General features: G+C 44.3%; 2 protein-coding genes across 7 annotated transcripts in view; both read right to left on the reverse strand.

Annotated features, from left to right (window-relative positions):
- The window catches only part of LOC121572068 (potassium voltage-gated channel subfamily KQT member 4), a 101,792-nt gene extending 99,591 nt beyond the window's left edge, over positions 1-2,201 (reverse strand). Inside the window, exon 1 of the mRNA XM_041883944.2 lies at positions 942-2,201. Within this exon, the coding sequence (XP_041739878.1) occupies positions 942-1,207 (266 nt within the window). The 5' untranslated portion in view covers positions 1,208-2,201. The remainder of the gene's footprint in view (positions 1-941) is intronic.
- An 11,364-nt stretch (positions 2,202-13,565) lies between these two features.
- Positions 13,566-17,341, reverse strand: part of LOC121572069 (nuclear transcription factor Y subunit gamma) — a 47,972-nt gene continuing 44,196 nt past the window's right edge. For all 6 annotated transcript variants that reach the window (XM_041883951.1, XM_041883947.1, XM_041883950.1 and 3 more), the window contains 4 exons: positions 16,180-16,329; positions 15,677-15,787; positions 15,327-15,380; positions 13,566-15,211 (listed from right to left, as the gene is read on the reverse strand). In XM_041883951.1, the coding sequence (XP_041739885.1) occupies positions 15,089-15,211; positions 15,327-15,380; positions 15,677-15,787; positions 16,180-16,329 (438 nt within the window). In that variant the 3' untranslated portion in view covers positions 13,566-15,088. The remainder of the gene's footprint in view (positions 15,212-15,326; positions 15,381-15,676; positions 15,788-16,179; positions 16,330-17,341) is intronic.

The following is a 17,341-nucleotide window of genomic DNA, read 5'->3' on the forward strand; positions in this document are numbered from 1 at the left end:
TTGTGCGAGTGTTTGTCATGTGCGAATTGCTTCAGTATTGAAAATACAAAACCAGAAATACAAACCGATATACAGACCAGCATACTGAAAGTCGGGTTAATTACATTTACCTGTGGATATTTTGTTTCAGATTACGTCCAACATAAGGACAAAATCAGCAGACAGGTAAAGTAAGTTAAAAAAGTTTATTAAACATTTTGACTTTTGATGGCACTGTTGGGGAAAGCTGAGCCTACATGTTAGAGACCAGAGTAAGACTTTCACTTTCAATCATTCTAAAAAAGGGTAGGCCCTCCAATGACCAATCTCACTCACATGACTACTCCTGGACCGAATGCTGTGGTTTTTCTCAAGGGATTCCATTGTGCACTAGCCAGAATCCACCACTAAACAAAAATATTTAGTCAACTGACAGTCAGCAAAAAGTGGTAATTATAATATCTGAGATGGAGTTGTTGACATACAAAGCAAAATACAGGTATCGAGGATGTTAAGGTAGGCAAGCAGTAGGCCTGCAGATTTAGAACAATTTCGGATTATATCCAATTAACCCCGCAGGTTTTGGAGAAATTCAATTAGAAAGCTAAATTCTAACGGTGATTTAATAAAGTTATGACAGGGGACATTGAGTGTGAGGCCCCATGTTGGGGTGATGTATGGCAAACGTGTGAACTAATTGCCAACTAAACTACTCCACTGTCACTGACTCCACCTGATTAATTAGGAATTACTCAAAGGAAAGTGTGGCAGGTGCATTATTCAGGAAGTCATGACAAGATACAATGAATTGTTTCAATGCAAATAAGTTAACTACAATGTAAAAAATTATAATAAGGCAAAGTAAAGATACAAAATTCAGCTATCGAAAGTGTAATTCAGTTTGCGCACATGAGATGACTAGGCCCTACAACATTGTATTGAAAAACAATAACGCTACTTACATGAACGCATGGTAGATGAATGCCCATCCTCGTGGTCTTTCCAGTACGTTGTACAAGAAGTTCTGAAACTTTCTGTAGCGCTTGCTGGAGGCTGAGGTAGTCACCCGGGGTCCAAGACGCCCGGGCAGCGGGGTACCGAGGAGCCCGGTGCGGTGAGAAGGGTGCACGCGCTCCGGGGTCGATGGTTCGCTCCTCTCCGTATGAACAGCGGTAAGAGCCACAAACTCAACCCGCCTATCGTCGTTAGGTGCGGGGGGAACCAACATTCTAATGCCACCGTTATTTGATGGGCTCCCTAAAATGGTTAACCTATACCTATAAAAGTATTAAATGCAACGGAATTCAGTTTCAATCACCTATTTAACAGTGAGTCCATATCTACGTTGGTGATTTATCCAACTGAAATCGAAGTCATGATCAGGTTGACTGCATCGGATAATTACTTGGACTAATGACTAATTACAGAGAGTCCCACAAAATGTCATCCCTCCAATGTCGGGGTCTGGACTCTGAATTTAGTTTGTTAAATAAGTTACCTATAAATCAAGTCACCACCACAAAATACAATTGTCATGGCATTTTGACAAGTGCGGTATGTAAAAACGTAACCTTCGAGAAACATTGTTGAAACTCAAATGCAAAGTTGTCAGCGGGTTAAAGTTATTACGCTATAATTCCAAGGACCGTTAAACCTTGAACGCGAGGTGCCACGGAATGATGATTACAAGATCATTTGGCAGCGGGCCGGGGGAACTGTAACTTTATAACCTATCTTATTGCTAATTTGTATAGTCGTCCTCACATGAGCTTCTTGCTCGAAATTAGCCTATGTATAAAACATTTAAAGCCCGCAATTTAAAGCATCAAACGTTTAAAGCGGACAAGCGTATTTATTAAAGGCCTACGGTTAAATTGGGTAAATAACTATCGATTCAACATTACCGCTCTGCTCTTTTCTTAAGTTTTCTTTAGCTATTAATATTATCTTAAATCGCATATGAGGTTCGCGGCTGCACAACATGTCCACTGAACTGACACTCACTCCAGCCTCTTTTCCTGTGTGTCTCGCTGGTCGAGCGCGCTCGTGGTGAGGAGCGGCGAAGTCCGTCCGTGGGATTTCTAAAATCAGAGTCAACTCTACTCTAAACTTCTATTATTCCAGCGAGGACTCCCGTGTCACACGCAGCTGACTTGTCAGGTGGTCCAGAGAGAAACTAGAGGGACAGGTCCGTTGCGCTACCGACGACTTCGCACGCACAAACCAAAAGTATCAGGCTATCTTGAACACACGGGTTGTATGGGATGGACGCTGAGAGAGAGAGAGATTGCGCACAGTGATATTGGGGTGTGTGTAATGTTAGCTGAGTAGCAAAAGACAGGTCTATTATCTTTGAGCTAAGCGTTAATATTTTTGATGAGGCTGACAACTTTTCATTTTAGAAATAAAGATGCAAACATCACATTTATAGGGTATGTTAGTATTTGGAGTTAGATTTTTATTGTATTTTTATTGGCCACCACATTGATTGACTTGGTTGTCACGCCTTTCAGTTATCAGTGGTGACCAAATCAATTGTTTAAACTGTCTTCTGTCATGAGGCAAGGGCATTGTAGGCCTACAGAGGGAGCCTCAATGAAAATGTCATTTTATTTAACTAGGCAAGTCAGTTAAGAACTTATTCTTATTTACAATGACGGCCTACACCGGCCAAACCCGGACGATGCTGGGCCAATTGTGCGCCGCCCTATGGGACTCCCAATCACGTCCGGTTGTGATACAGCCTGGAATCGAACCAGGGGGTCTGTAGTGACGCTTCAAACACTGAGATGCAGTGCCTTAGACCGCTGCGCCACTCGGGAGCCCATGTACCCTATGTGTTTATGGTCAGTGCTATCAGGGTCCTTTGGACCTCCCACCCCTAACCTTAACCAAATCCTTACCTAACCATTTTAAATGTCAACTTCAATGGGGGGGTAGGGACATCCCAAGGATCCCTCAGCATGAACTCTTTACATTGCTTCAGAACGCACACAACAGCCTTTACAAACATAGGGCTCTGATCAAAAGTAGTGCACTGAGGGGCCTCCGGAGTGGGGCAGCGGTCTAAAGCACTGCATCACTACAGAACCGGGTTCAATCCCGGGCTGTGACCGGGAGACCCATGAGGCGGCGCACAATTGGCCCAGCGTCGTCCGGGTAAGGGGAGGGTTTGGCCGGCCGGGATGTCCTTGTCCCATCGCACTCTAGTGACTCCTGTGGCAGCCCGGGCGCATGCACGCTGACAAGGTTGCCAGTTGTACAGTGTTTCCCCCGACACATTGGTGCGGCTGGCTTCCGGGTTAAGCGAGCAGTGTGTCAAGAAGCAGTGCAGCTTGGCGGGATCGTGTTTCGGAGGACGCATGGCTCGCGACCTTCGCCTTTCCCGTATGGGAGTTGCAGTGATGGGACAAGACTGTAACTACCAATTGGATATCACGAAGTTGGGGAGAGAAAAATAAATAAACTGTATAGGCAATAGAGTGTCATTTGGGAGGTAGCCTAGTTATGCAGTGTGTGCGTTGCTTGGATACTTATTTCTGGACAATTAAGGTCAACTAAAATCTAGCAGGCTATACATCATCCTCAGACGTCACCATTGGTATGTTTCACACTAGACTCCATCCATCCTCTGCCTAGGTAAATAATGCCCTGGTTAAGTTTGCTTTGACCAAAAGCTTAGCCACAATAAAATCAGACATGCAAATGGCCCCTGAGCGTGCAGAGGCTCTCTGGAGGAGGATCTATAATCATCAACATGTGGGGATACCCCGGTACCTTAGTCATAGTGGAGAGGCCACCCCCCCTCTCCCTCTCTGTGATTCTCCAGGGGGCCAGGCGGTGACTCCTGAAGTTGAGTCGAGCGAGAGGCGCTGATAGACGGGGCTCATCTGGGCCTGCACCGGGGGATTAACATCAAAGTTTAACAGGGGAAAAGCAACCCATGGGCCCTCCACTACCCAGCACCATCTCCGCCCAGCGCTCTTAATTAACATGCAAACAGGACAGAACCGGATAGGACCGGGTCAGGCTGCATGGGCTTCTGACAACACACAACAGCTGAGCAAGGTCACAGTCAAAAAGAAGGCACAAATGTGTCATTAGCCGTCCACTAACACACAGACATGCACACATACACACAAAGACTCTCTCTCACGCTCCAATACTGTACACTTGAGAAGCCACCACAAATACACACACACACACAACAGTATCCACTGGGGTATTACACAAGCCCACACAATCATAAACACTCATTGTCCTCTTGTCTTTATCAGGATGGAATAACTTTGGGTGACATCATGTAATGTAAGGTGTCAAAGGGGACAGGTGACACCATGTAATGTAAGGTGTCAAAGGGGACAGGTGACACCATGTAATGTAAGGTGTCAAAGGGGACAGGTGACACCATGTAATGTAAGGGGTCGAAGGGGACAGGTGACACCATGTAATGTAAGGTGTCAAAGGGGACAGGTGACACCATGTAATGTAAGGGTCGAAGGGGACAGGTGACACCATGTAATGTAAGGTGTCAAAGGGGACAGGTGACACCATGTAATGTAAGGGGTCGAAGGGGACAGGTGACACCATGTAATGTAAGGTGTCAAAGGGGACAGGTGACACCATGTAATGTAAGGGGTCGAAGGGGACAGGTGACACCATGTAATGTAAGGTGTCAAAGGGGACAGGTGAGACCATGTAATGTAAGGGGTCGAAGGGGACAGGTGACACCATGTAATGTAAGGTGTCAAAGGGGACAGGTGACACCATGTAATGTAAGGGGTCGAAGGGGACAGGTGACACCATGTAATGTAAGGGGTCGAAGGGGACAGGTGACACCATGTAATGTAAGGGGTCGAAGGGGACAGGTGACACCATGTAATGTAAGGGGTCGAAGGGGACAGGTGACACCATGTAATGTAAGGGGTCGAAGGGGACAGGTGACACCATGTAATGTAAGGGGTCGAAGGGGACAGGTGACACCATGTAATGTAAGGGGTCGAAGGGGACAGGTGACACCATGTAATGTAAGGGGTCGAAGGGGACAGGTAACACCATGTAATGTAAGGGGTCGAAGGGGACAGGTGACACCATGTAATGTAAGGGGTCGAAGGGGACATGTGACACCATGTAATGTAAGGGGTCGAAGGGGACAGGTGACACCATGTAATGTAAGGGGTCGAAGGGGACAGGTGACACCATGTAATGTAAGGGGTCGAAGGGGACAGGTGACACCATGTAATGTAAGGGGTCGAAGGGGACAGGCCGACGGGCTGGCACGGTTGTGCTCTCATACCCTGCTCTCCTCTTCTCCATTCCATACCGCTCTGCTCTCGGACTGGCATTCACTCATGCCCCATAGAGCCTAGCTGAGCTCCATGAGTAGACAGCCGCACTGGGAATCTATGGGAACTTAAAAATCCCCCCACATCAGCAGTACACAGTGCAGAACTCTGCTACTCGCTCCGACGGACCCCAACAACCTTTTATATCCGCTGAGCAACTTGGAGCTTTACTTACACGTTACGCCACTTAATGGCTTTCCCAGACCACACTGTTTGGCTTCATTTAATCTTTCTTTTTTTCTCCTTCCGTTAATCTGCATGCGTTTCCTCTTTTCCCCAGATTTCACTTTATGGTAAACACCAGAGAAAAAAAGAGGGGGAAAAACACAGATACTTTTGTTGATACAGGTGTTATTTTTTGTTTTAAAAAATGTAGGGGGTAGATCAGCTTTAATATTGCAGATAGATTGTAGCTTCCATCAATGTAATTGTCTGCATCACTTCCAATCCCCCATATATATATATTTGGCAAATATATATACACTACCAGTCAAAAGTTTGGGCACACCTACTCATTCAAGGGTTTTCTTTATTTGTATTATTTTTTACATTGTACAATAATATTGAAGACATCAAAACTATGAAATAACACATATGGAATCATGTAGTAACCAAAAGTGTTAAACAAATCTAAATATATTTTATATGAGATTCTTCAAATAGCCACCCTTTGTCTTGATGACTGCTTTGCACACGCTTGGCATTCCCTCAACCAGCTTCACCTGGAATGCTTTTCCAACAGTCTTGAAGGAGTTCCCACATATGCTGAGCACTTGTTGGCTGCTTTTCCTTCGCTCTGCGGTCCGACTCATTCCAAACCATCTCAATTGGGTTGAGGTCGGGGGATTGTGGAGGCCAGGTAATCTGATGCAGCACAAAATCACTCTCCTTCTTGGTAAATCAGCCCCTACACAGCCTGGAGGTGTGTTGGGTCATTGTCCTGTTGAAAAACAAACGATAGTCCCACTAAGCCCAAACCAGATGGGATGGCGTATCGCTGCAGAATGCTGTGGTAGCCATGCTGGTTAAGTGTGCCTTGAATTCTAAATAAATCACAGACGGTGTCACCAGCAAAGCACCCCACACCATAACACCTCCTCCTCCATGCTTTACGGTGGGAAATACACATGCAGAGATCATCCGTTCACCCACACTGAGTCTCACAAAGACACAGCGGTTGGAACCAAAAATCTCAAATTTGGACTCCAGACCAAATGACACATTTCCACCGGTCTAATGTCCATTGCTTGTGTTTCTTGGCCCAAGCAGGTCTCTTCTTATTATTGGTGTCCTTTAGTAGTGGTTTCTTTGCAGCAATTTGACCCCTCTGAACAGTTGATGTTGAGATGTGTCTGTTACTTGAACTCAGTGAAGCATTTATTTGGGCTGCAATTTCTGAGGCTGTTAACTCTAATGAACTTATCCTCTGCAGCTGAGGTAACTCTGGGTCTTCCATTCCTGTGGCGGTCCTCATGAGAGCCAGTTTCATCATAGCGCTTGATGGTTTTTGCGACTGCCCTTGAAGAAAATTTGAAAGTTCTTGAAATATGCCATATTGACTGACCTTCAGGTCTTAAAGTAATGATGGACTGTCGTTTCTCTTTGCTTATTTGAGCTGTTCTTGACATAATAAGTACTTGGTCTTTTACCAAATAGGGTTATCTTCTGTATACCACCCCTACCTTGTCACAACACAACTGATTGGCTCAAACGCATTAAGAAGGAAATAAATTCCACAAATCAACTTTTAAGAAGGCACACCTGTTAATTGAAATGCATTCCAGGTGACTACCTCGTGAAACTGGTTGAGAGAATGCCAAGCGTGTGCAAAGTTGTCATCAAGGCAAAGGGTGGCTATTTGAAGAATCTCAAATATAAAATAGATTTTGATTTGTTTAAGACTTTTTTGGTTACTACATGATTCCATACAGTGAGGGAAAAAATAATTTGATCCCCTGCTGATTTTGTACGTTTGCCCACTGACAAAGAAATGATCCGTCTATAATTTTAATGGTAGGTTTATTTGAACAGTGAGAGACAGAATAACAACAAAAAATCCAGAAAAACACATGTCAAAAATTTTATAAATTGATTTGCATTTTAATGAGGGAAATAAGTATTTGACCCCTCTGCAAAACATTGCTTAGTACTTGTTGGCAAAACCCTTGTTGGCAATCACAGAGGTCAGATGTTTCTTGTAGTTGGCCACCAGGTTTGCACACATCTCAGGAGGGATTTTGTCCCACTCCTCTTTGCAGATCTTCTCCAAGTCATTAAGGTTTCGAAGGCTGACGTTTGGCAACTCGAACCTTCAGCTCCCTCCACAGATTTTCTATGGGATTAAGGTCTGGAGACTGGCTAGGCCACTCCAGGACCTTAATGTGCTTCTTCTTGAGCCACTCCTTTGTTGCCTTGGCCGTGTGTTTTGGGTCATTGTCATGCTGGAATACCCATCCACAATCCATTTTCAATGCCCTGGCTGAGGGAAGGAGGTTCTCACCCAAGATTTGACGGTACATGGCCCCGTCCATCGTCCCTTTGATGCAGTGAAGTTGTCCTGTCTCCTTAGCAGAAAAACACCCCCAAAGCATAATGTTTCCACCTCCATGTTTGACGGTGGCGATGGTGTTCTTGGGGTCATAGGCAGCATTCCTCCTCCTCCAAACACGGCGAGTTGAGTTGATGCCAAAGAGCTCCATTTTGGTCTCATCTGACCACAACACTTTAACCCAGTTCTCCTCTGAATCATTCAGATGTTCATTGGCAAACTTCAGACGGGCATGTATATGTGCTTTCTTGAGCAGGGGGACCTTGCGGGCGCTGCAGGATTTCAGTCCTTTACGGCGTAGTGCGTTACCAATTGGTTTCTTAGTGACTATGGTCCCAGCTGCCTTGAGATCATTGACAAGATCCTCCGTGTAGTTCTGGGCTGATTCCTCACCGTTCTCATGATCATTGCAACTCCACGAGGTGAGATCTTGCATGGAGCCCCAGGCAGAGGGAGATTGACAGTTATTTTGTGTTTCTTCCATTTGCGAATAATCGCACCAACTGTTGTCACCTTCTCACCAAGCTGCTTGGCGATGGTCTTGTAGCCCATTCCAGCCTTGTGTAGGTCTACAATCTTGTTCCTGACATCCTTGGACAGCTCTTTGGTCTTGGCCATGGTGGAGAGTTTGGAATCTGATTGATTGATTGCTTCTGTGGACAGGTGTCTTTTATACAGGTAACAAGCTGAGATTAGGAGCACTCCCTTTAAGAGTGTGCTCCTAATCTCAGCTCATTACCTGTATAAAAGACACCTGGGAGCCAGAAATCTTTCTGATTGAGAGGGGGTCAAATACTTATTTCCCTCATTAAAATGCAAATCAATTTATAACATTTTGACATGCGTTTTTCTGGATTTTGTTGTTGTTATTCTGTCTCTCACTGTTCAAATAAACCTACCATTAATATTATAGACTGATCATTTCTTTGTCAGTGGGCAAACGTACAAAATCAGCAGGGGATCAAATACTTTTTTCCCTCACTGTATGTGTTATTTCATAGTTTTGATGTCTTCACTATTATTCTACAATGTAGAAAATAGTAAAAATAAAGAAAAACCCTCTAATGAGTAGGTGTGTCCAAACCTTTAACTGGTACTGTACATCTATATACATATTCCTATTTTAAAATATATTTTCCTTTATTACTTTCTAACCCTACCACCCTTCCCCTAATTGGAGTAAACTAGTGAACAACAACGCTTAGGCCTCTACTTCCAGCTTATAAATACTATATACATTTTATGGACACAGTCTATTTCTCCAATAGTTCTATTTTGTTTGTTTTTAGTCCTGTCCTTCCTCTCCTCTCAACCTCTCCCATCTATTTCTGATGTCCATCCGGTTTGATTTCTATTTGCCATATCTTTCAAACTGTGCTCTTCCACAAAAGTTCTTAACCTATAAACATTTTTTCAACTGTGCTGTGATGTTTCACAAAAATTCTGAACCTTTCTATTCTCATTGTTTCTACAGATTGTAAATTGAAAATAAACATTTTTGCTAAAAGTTTTATTATATTATTGATCGATTGACTATGACTTTTCAGATCACCCAGTAGTGCTATCTGCAGGGTTATCTCCAGGTAAATATGCAATTCTTCAGCCATTCCTGGACCTGTGGCCAAAAACAAACTACATATGGACAGTACCAAAACAAATTATCTAATGATTCTGTCTCTTCGCTGCAAAATCTGCAGAGCTGGGAAGGTTGTATCCCCCATATAAATAACATTCTATTGGTTGCAAGAATTTTGTATAATAATTTAATTGAAAAATTCTAAGTTTTGAATCCGGCGTCGTTTTGCGTATCAGTTCATAAACCCTGTGCCATGGAATCGGTACGTCAAAAATATCTTCCCAACTATTTTGTAATCTATATGGCACAGCTGTCAATCTTTTGGTCCTTAAATAAAACTGGTATACTTTTTTATTTATCACTGTTTTCTTTAACCAATTATGGTCTTTAATGCAGGGCCGACAGACAAGTTCCTTACTTTTTCCCCCTTCCACTTTCCTCTTCCATTTTTGCGTTAATGCTGCAATTAGTTGGTTGTAATTTTGGGTAAAGCAGACATTTCCATATGTTCTTGTTAGCTGCATGTGCAACATAACTCCACCAGTCCTACCTATGATATCATTTACGAAGATTATACTTTTTTTCAAAAAAGTATGTTTTTTTTAATCAATTAGTATATTTGAGTTTAACCACAATATTTGTTGTATTATTTTTTCTGTCGTTTCTGGTGGATGAAATTGAAATTGCAACCAACTTTCTATGGCTTGTTTTAGAAATAGTGATATTTGGGAGATTATTTCCTTTTCAAATAACTGAAAGTGAGAGGTTGTAATCTGAATAAAGGGAAAAAGGCCATTCTTGAACACAGGGTGAGACATTCTTACTAATTTGCTAGAGAACCAGTTCGGATTTAAGTATAACTTGTGTATGACTGAAGCCTTTAGTGAGAGGCCTAATGCTTTAATATTTAATAATTTCTGCCCTCCGAATTCATATTCATTATATAAATAGGCCCGTTTAATTTTGTCTGGCTTGCCGTTCCAAATAAAATGGAATATTTTTTTACCATATCATTTAAAAAACTGTTCGCTAGGTGTAGGCAAGACCATAAGTAAGTATTACTAAAGAGTTAATCAGGGTGATTTTTCCACAAATAGACAGGTATTTACCTTTCCATGGTAGCAAGATCTTATCTATTTTTGTTGTTGTGTTTGTTGCTTAATGTTTTGATAGGCTTGGTAGTAGTCTTTGGAGAGATGCTGCTATCATTTAGCCTACACCTGAACTGGGGGTGACATTTCTTCTAAATCCACTAAGATTCACGTAGACATACTAAATGCCAAACACACAATTGTAACATTTTACAGAGAACACTATTGTAACACACTATTGTAACATTAACAGAAAATGAATTTAAAATAGTTTAAACAAGAACTAACTAATTTAACGGTCAGTCTGTCTGAATCGCAAGGTCACAGTCGGATGGGTGGAGGCCTCAACCACCACCAGCACATTCATTACCCGTGAAAATAGCTTTTGTACCTTGCTGTGGCAGTGTGAAGTAGCCTACTTTCCTTTTCCTGCTTCATACCAGGAAAAGAGGAGGAGAGAGTGGGAGGAAGGTTGGTTGTTCCAAAACAAATCTCACGTCACGTGCCTCCACTCCCCTAGCATATCTGCCCCGGGCCCCAGACGGCCCTCCGGTCCACTAGCATATCTTCCCCGGGCCACAGACGGCCCTCCGGTCCACTAGCATATCTTCCCCGGTCCACAGACGGCCCTCCGGTCCACTAGCATATCTTCCCCGGTCCACAGATGGCCCTCCACTATAAAAAGTCAGGCTGAACCACACACGAGCTAGGGGTGTGTGTGTGTGTGTGTGTGTGTGTGTGTGTGTGTGTGTGTGTGTGTGACCTGCACAGCTCAAACTCTGGACTCCCAACAATTGTGCCGTCTGTAGACAGAGACAACTCCGGACCTTATTTTTCTTTCTTGTAAAGAGATAACAGATAGTTCCTTGCGTCATGTCTTTTTGCTCCTGATTTGACCAGAGCCACGCAGCTTTGTCCAGTTTGAAACAGGCCAAGTAGTCTTCATAAAACACTGCTAAGAAACAGTTAAAGCCCTTAAATACAATCACCCTATTATCAGATTATTCCATTTATGTACATCATGTACTACATTATGTCCATACTAGACTGCTACATGCTAAATGAATCCCACTGGTTGGTTAATCATGGATTGACCCCTGACCTTCGGCCTTGTAAAGGTGATGCTTGAATAACCACAGAGTGACAAGATCTCCCACAACTCAAAGAAGATAAAGACCATCAAACACATCATGGACCAGAATCTATCTAACTCAAAGTCAACTCGTCTTAATAAGGTCTAGTATGGTTAAGTTGGTGGGATGAGCTGGTGTGGCGGCCGCAGCACAAGTTCCAGGTTGTGCAGCACAAGTTCCAGGTTGTGCGTCCCAAATTTGCTCCCGATTCCCATAGGGCTCTGGTCAAAAGTAGCGCACTATATAGGGAATAGAGTGCCACTTGGGACGTCGCAACCAATGTGGAGCCAGAGCAGTCGGTCGTAATTCATCTCTCCAAAGTTCCCTTGATCTAAGCGGACAGGGCAGCAAAGAAAAATACCGTTGGTCAATCCTATTCACGCTCGGCTTAAACTCAAACATTTCTCACAATCCTCATTGCCCCTTATTAGACAGAGGCAAGCATGAGTCTGTACTCATTAATGCAGTTATTGTTCAGTGATTTAAATCGATTAGAACGGGAATGGGTCCCAATCTACAAGTAGGCTTATGGACCGGAATAGCGTCACTGTTTACCTGTTACATAACACAAACGGTTTCCAGCCCTCAAACTCTCACTGACCCAACAAAAAACCTAGCACTATTATCTGACAGACCGATTTTAATTGTGGAGAGCACTCAAAACTAAAAGGTAGGGCTAATCTTCTCATTAGCTAGACGTTAGACTCACTGGGCCGCTTGGGGAGGTTAGCAATAAGTACAACCAGGAGTTTTTCCATGGTCAGTCACGCAGACAGGAATAACTCCTGGCCCTACTCATACGTTGTTAGATACTACTGCACTGTTTGAGCTAGAAACACAAGCATTTCGCTACACCCGCAATAATACCTGCTAAATATGTGTATGTGACCAATACAATTTGATTTGGATTATAGACAGGGCCCAATTAATAATAAATCATTCTTATTGGGAAATATCTAAGATATATTTAAACATTAATTGTTGTTGACAAATTGCGGTCTATGTGACCAATTCTTCGAGGTAAGTGAGGGAACTATGCGTCTCACTCTCCCTGTATTTCTGTCCCAGCCTAATTACCTCTTTTCCTTTTAAGATTTAGGTCGGATAAGGAATGACGTCTGATCTCCAAAGTGCTGAGCCGTCTCCAGCCAACTAACTCGTGATTCCATTGTTACCTGCTTGCCCTTTCACAGCGAACAGCTCTTTCCAGAAGTAGAGAAGTGAGAAAGAAAAAAACAGTAGGACCTACAGTATATTGTTCTGCTCTTGAAGCATGATCCTCTAGGGGTGGACATTGTATGGATAAGTTAACCCAGAGTCGCCCCCTTGTGGCCATAGTGCTTACTTTCTTAGGTACATCACTCCCCAGGGCGCATAGGCCATCGACGACACTTCTCGATCGCACTCTGTTCTGGGCTCTTCTCAATCTCGTTCCATCACATGCCGGGTCTTTTGGCGTCTGCTTCAAGCTCCCACCTCCAGGTGTTTCGTGGGCGCTCTCTTTTCCATTTCCCTTGTGGGTTTCAGGATAGTTTGTCTGTCGATGTTGGAGGCCATAGAGAGCTATATTAAAATCTGACAGTTGTAGAGTGCATTGACACAGTGGACCCATATCTTGAAGTGATATTTGTCAAGAAATTCCTACTCAATAACTTGTACATCATGTATCACAATCAAGTCCAACCTATTCCGACTGATAAATACTATAGGTACGTTTACATCCAGATGGCGACAGATTTTCATACAAATATTCTAAAATCCCCATTAAGAAAACATGCGCATGTTTCCACGAAATGGATTTGTTGCAGAAAAAAATCAGTGCGCGATGAAGTAGTGCACACAATGTACTTTTTCGCTTTAGTTTTCATGTACCAAATAAAAATTGGTATACGGTTGAAAAACTTTTTTTTATTTATTTTATTAATTTTCTCACAAACCCAAAGTTTGCTTACAAAAAAGAACAAAAATAAAATGTGTACCTATCTATTGCATATCATGCTGGCAGTTTAAACTACATGCAAAACGACAACACTAAGAACAACTATGATAATGATCATTACTAAGTAAGAAAGGGGAGGAGGGAGAGGGATGGTCATTTCAAAAACAAACCTTGACAAGTTACAACTGGTATTAAGAAAAGGCTCTAAAAAGGAGTCTTTGCTCCAGTGGAGTCTTTTTTTTTTTTTTTACATGAGGCTTTCTCTAATAGCAGGGAAGGAGAACCAAAAACCTCTCTGGATAGGGGAAAGAGAGACTGCATATAAGGCAGAGAAAGGCCTAACCACTCCCTGCTCTAAGAATGATAGTGCTCAGTGTGGTGATTCATGAAGAGATGAGAGAGGGGGAAGGAAGAGAGATGGAAGAGGGGGCTCTGAAGAGGTGAGTATGATTACTGGGCCACAGGGAAGATATACTGCACAATATTGAACAACGAGACACACACGTTCACACAGGGGTCTTACATACTAAATACAAACTATCATACAGTTAGAAGCCCTTTCATCGATGGCATGTCTTGTCAATGTGAAAAAAACTAAGAGGAACTAACAACAAACTCTTAATTGACCCATCATGACTGGTGTGAGGCTTTCATACAATTTACAATTAATTATTGTGCGCTAGTTTAGAGTATGGCTTTATAGTTTTTTATTTTAAAAGTCTACACATTAAGATTTTACAACGCAAGCGCATGATTCATGTTCTCTTGTAGACCAAACAAGCGCCAAGCCTTCCATAGGATTCATCCCAAATTGCACTCTATTCCTTATATGGTGAACTACTTTTGACCAGGGCCCTAAAGGCCGTGGTCAAAAAGTGTGCATTATATAGGGAACAGGGTGCCATTTGGGACGCAGACAGAGAACATAACATAAAAGACACCCCTATACGGTGTACTTCACAGAGAGACAGAAGACATACAGATTTTACATCAACGGTTGACAGACTGAGGAAAAACAGAGAATTGGTCACTAAAAAGGAGGAGAGGGGTCCTGGAGGATACAGCGTTTGGATACCCTGTGTGTGGCTGTCGTGAATGGCACTAGGTGAGGCCTTTCTGGGGAACGTATCAGGTGAGTGTGGGTGACTGGAGGAACTAACAGAGGCAGAGAGATGATATGACATGGGAATGAGAGGGAGTTGTAGGGCAGTCCCTTTGGTATCTGACCCAGTGCACTGAATAAAGAACAGTTGTTGTCAGAGAGTCCCTTGTAAGTATCATGTCATAGACCAGTGTATTGAATGAGAGTGAGGTACATCCCAAATTGCACCCTATTCCCTATATAGTGTGTAGGGAATAGGGTGCCATTTGAGACACATCCTAGGAGGTCCCTTGGCTGTTTGAGCCAGTTGCCCTTATGGATGGTAGCAGGTGGTGTGGTCAATGGTCGGGTGGTCAGGCGGATGCTTCCGGAGCCTCAGTCTGCGCTGACCTGCGTGGTGACCTGTCCGTCGGCCGTCTGATTGGTGGACTGGATGAACATGGGCTGGCTCAGGTCCTGTCCCGCCGGCATCGTCACCTGCTGAATCTGATACAACTGCTGTAAGGACACAGAGGGAGAGGGTGAGAGCGAGAAGAGGGTGTGTGTACGTGTGTGTGTGTGTACGTGTGTGTGTGTGTACGTATGTGACAGGAGTGAGAGATGTTAGTCTTACCTGTCCATCAGTAAACTGGTTGAATTGCTGCTGTCCTTGCTCCGTCTGTGTAATCTGAGAACAAACCAGAGAGCGAGAGAGAGAGAGAGGAGTCAGTCATTCACACAGTGGTTCCCACAGCCACTATTAAAACCTACACCTCTGTTCAAATGCAACTGAAGGCAATGGACAATATAGAAGTCAATTCATGAAACAATATAGAAAATACACAGAATCGTATAATTTTTATTGGTTACTACATTAACGTTATTTTATATACTAGTATAGTGATACCAAACCAGAGACTACATTACAGAGGTCTACATACATCTGATGCGATACTATAGATTGAAAAGGTTCCTGTTCAGTACCTGTACCTGCTGAGTGTTACCCAGCGTCTGGATCTGTCCCTGAACCACCTGTGTGCCAGAGACAGGCTGTGCCAGCCGGATGTACTGCAACTGACCAGTGTTCAGCTGCACCTGCACACAGCCACCACACGGGGGAGACAAACACCCACTTTAGGCTGGGAAGGTCATAGATACACAACACAGAGTGTCATTATGATCGTTGAGCTAGTTAGTTAAGAGTGTCAAAATGGGGGAGAGGGAGGTTCACCAGCTCTCTACAGTGTGTTTGGAGATTGATCTCCAACATTTAACTTAAGAAAATGTGTTGTATTAATTTCATCACAAAATTTGAAATGATTAAACTTTTTCCGGTAAGGTCATTCGAGGAGAGACTTCCCACCTCCATTCCTCCCATCTCAAGGACCCTTCCTCTCTCACTCCCTCCACCCATCATTCATCCCTCCCCCATCATCCTCCCTTCTTTCTTCCATCCATCCCCCTCCCCTCTCCTCTCCCTCTCTTACTGGTATCTGCTGGATCTCGGCGGAGTTGGTGAGGATCTGCTGCATGACCTGCATGGTCTGTCCTGACTGCACCGTCTGGGTCTGGCCCTGTGACGATGCCTGTACTATCTGGACCTGCTGGTCCCCAACCTGCATGGTCATTGGAGCACTCTGGTGGTGGGGGTGGGAGAGGGAGAGGGGGAATGTTCATTGTTAAACAACTGGTGAGAGTTTGGTGACTGTGACATGTAATGATTGACATTGGGCTGGAAAACCTGTAGATTACAGTTAGGCCCAGAGTGGGGCCACAGAGAGAGAGAGAGAGCAATGACAAGGCAGGGTTTAACCCCCCCCCATCCTACAAGCAGACAGACGATGGTGTGATAGTGTCAGGCAACCCAGTCTCTCCAGGAACAGCTGATCAGATCTGACTAACACCCCTGATAATAAAAAAATCAAAACGTTGTTTTTAATGAGCCAGCTGCTGCTGAGAGACAGGAGGGCTCTTGGGGGGGGTAAACTCAGTGAACTAGTGATGCAGCCAAACACAAGCTTCCTCCTAATCTTCCTGATTAAATGTGGAGGGGTGCCCTCCAGGGTGAAATTTTCACTAGGATCAGCTTCGCCTCCCCAATCCTAACCATAACCATTTAGTGGGAGAAATGAAAAACTGATCCAAGATCAGCGTCCAGGGGCAACTTTACCCCACACTGAGGGGTGCTGGGCTGGGAGGGGGCTTCAGATAGGGGCTGGGAGGGGGCTTCAGATAGGGGCTGGGAGGGGGCTTCAGATAGGGGCTGGGAGGGGCTTCAGATAGGGGCTGGAAGGGGGCTTCAGATAGGGGCTGGGAGGGGCTTCAGATAGGGGCTGGGAGGGGCTTCAGATAGGGGGGCTGGAAGGGGGCTTCAGATAGGGGCTGGAAGGGGGCTTCAGATAGGGGCTGGGAGGGGGGCTTCAGATAGGGGCTGGGAGGGGGCTTCAGATAGGGGCTGGGAGGGGGCTTCAGATAGGGGCTGGGAGGGGGCTTCAGATAGGGGCTGGGAGGGGGCTTCAGATAGGGGCTGGAAGGGGGCTTCAGATAGGGGCTGGAAGGGGGCTTCAGATAGGGGCTGGAAGGGGGCTTCAGATAGGGGCTGGGAAGGGGCTTCAGATAGGGGCTGGGAGGGGCTTCAGATAGGGGCTG

The sequence above is a fragment of the Coregonus clupeaformis genome, chromosome 8 (assembly GCF_020615455.1).
Source record: "Coregonus clupeaformis isolate EN_2021a chromosome 8, ASM2061545v1, whole genome shotgun sequence".
In the NCBI taxonomy this organism is placed as follows: domain Eukaryota; kingdom Metazoa; phylum Chordata; class Actinopteri; order Salmoniformes; family Salmonidae; genus Coregonus; species Coregonus clupeaformis.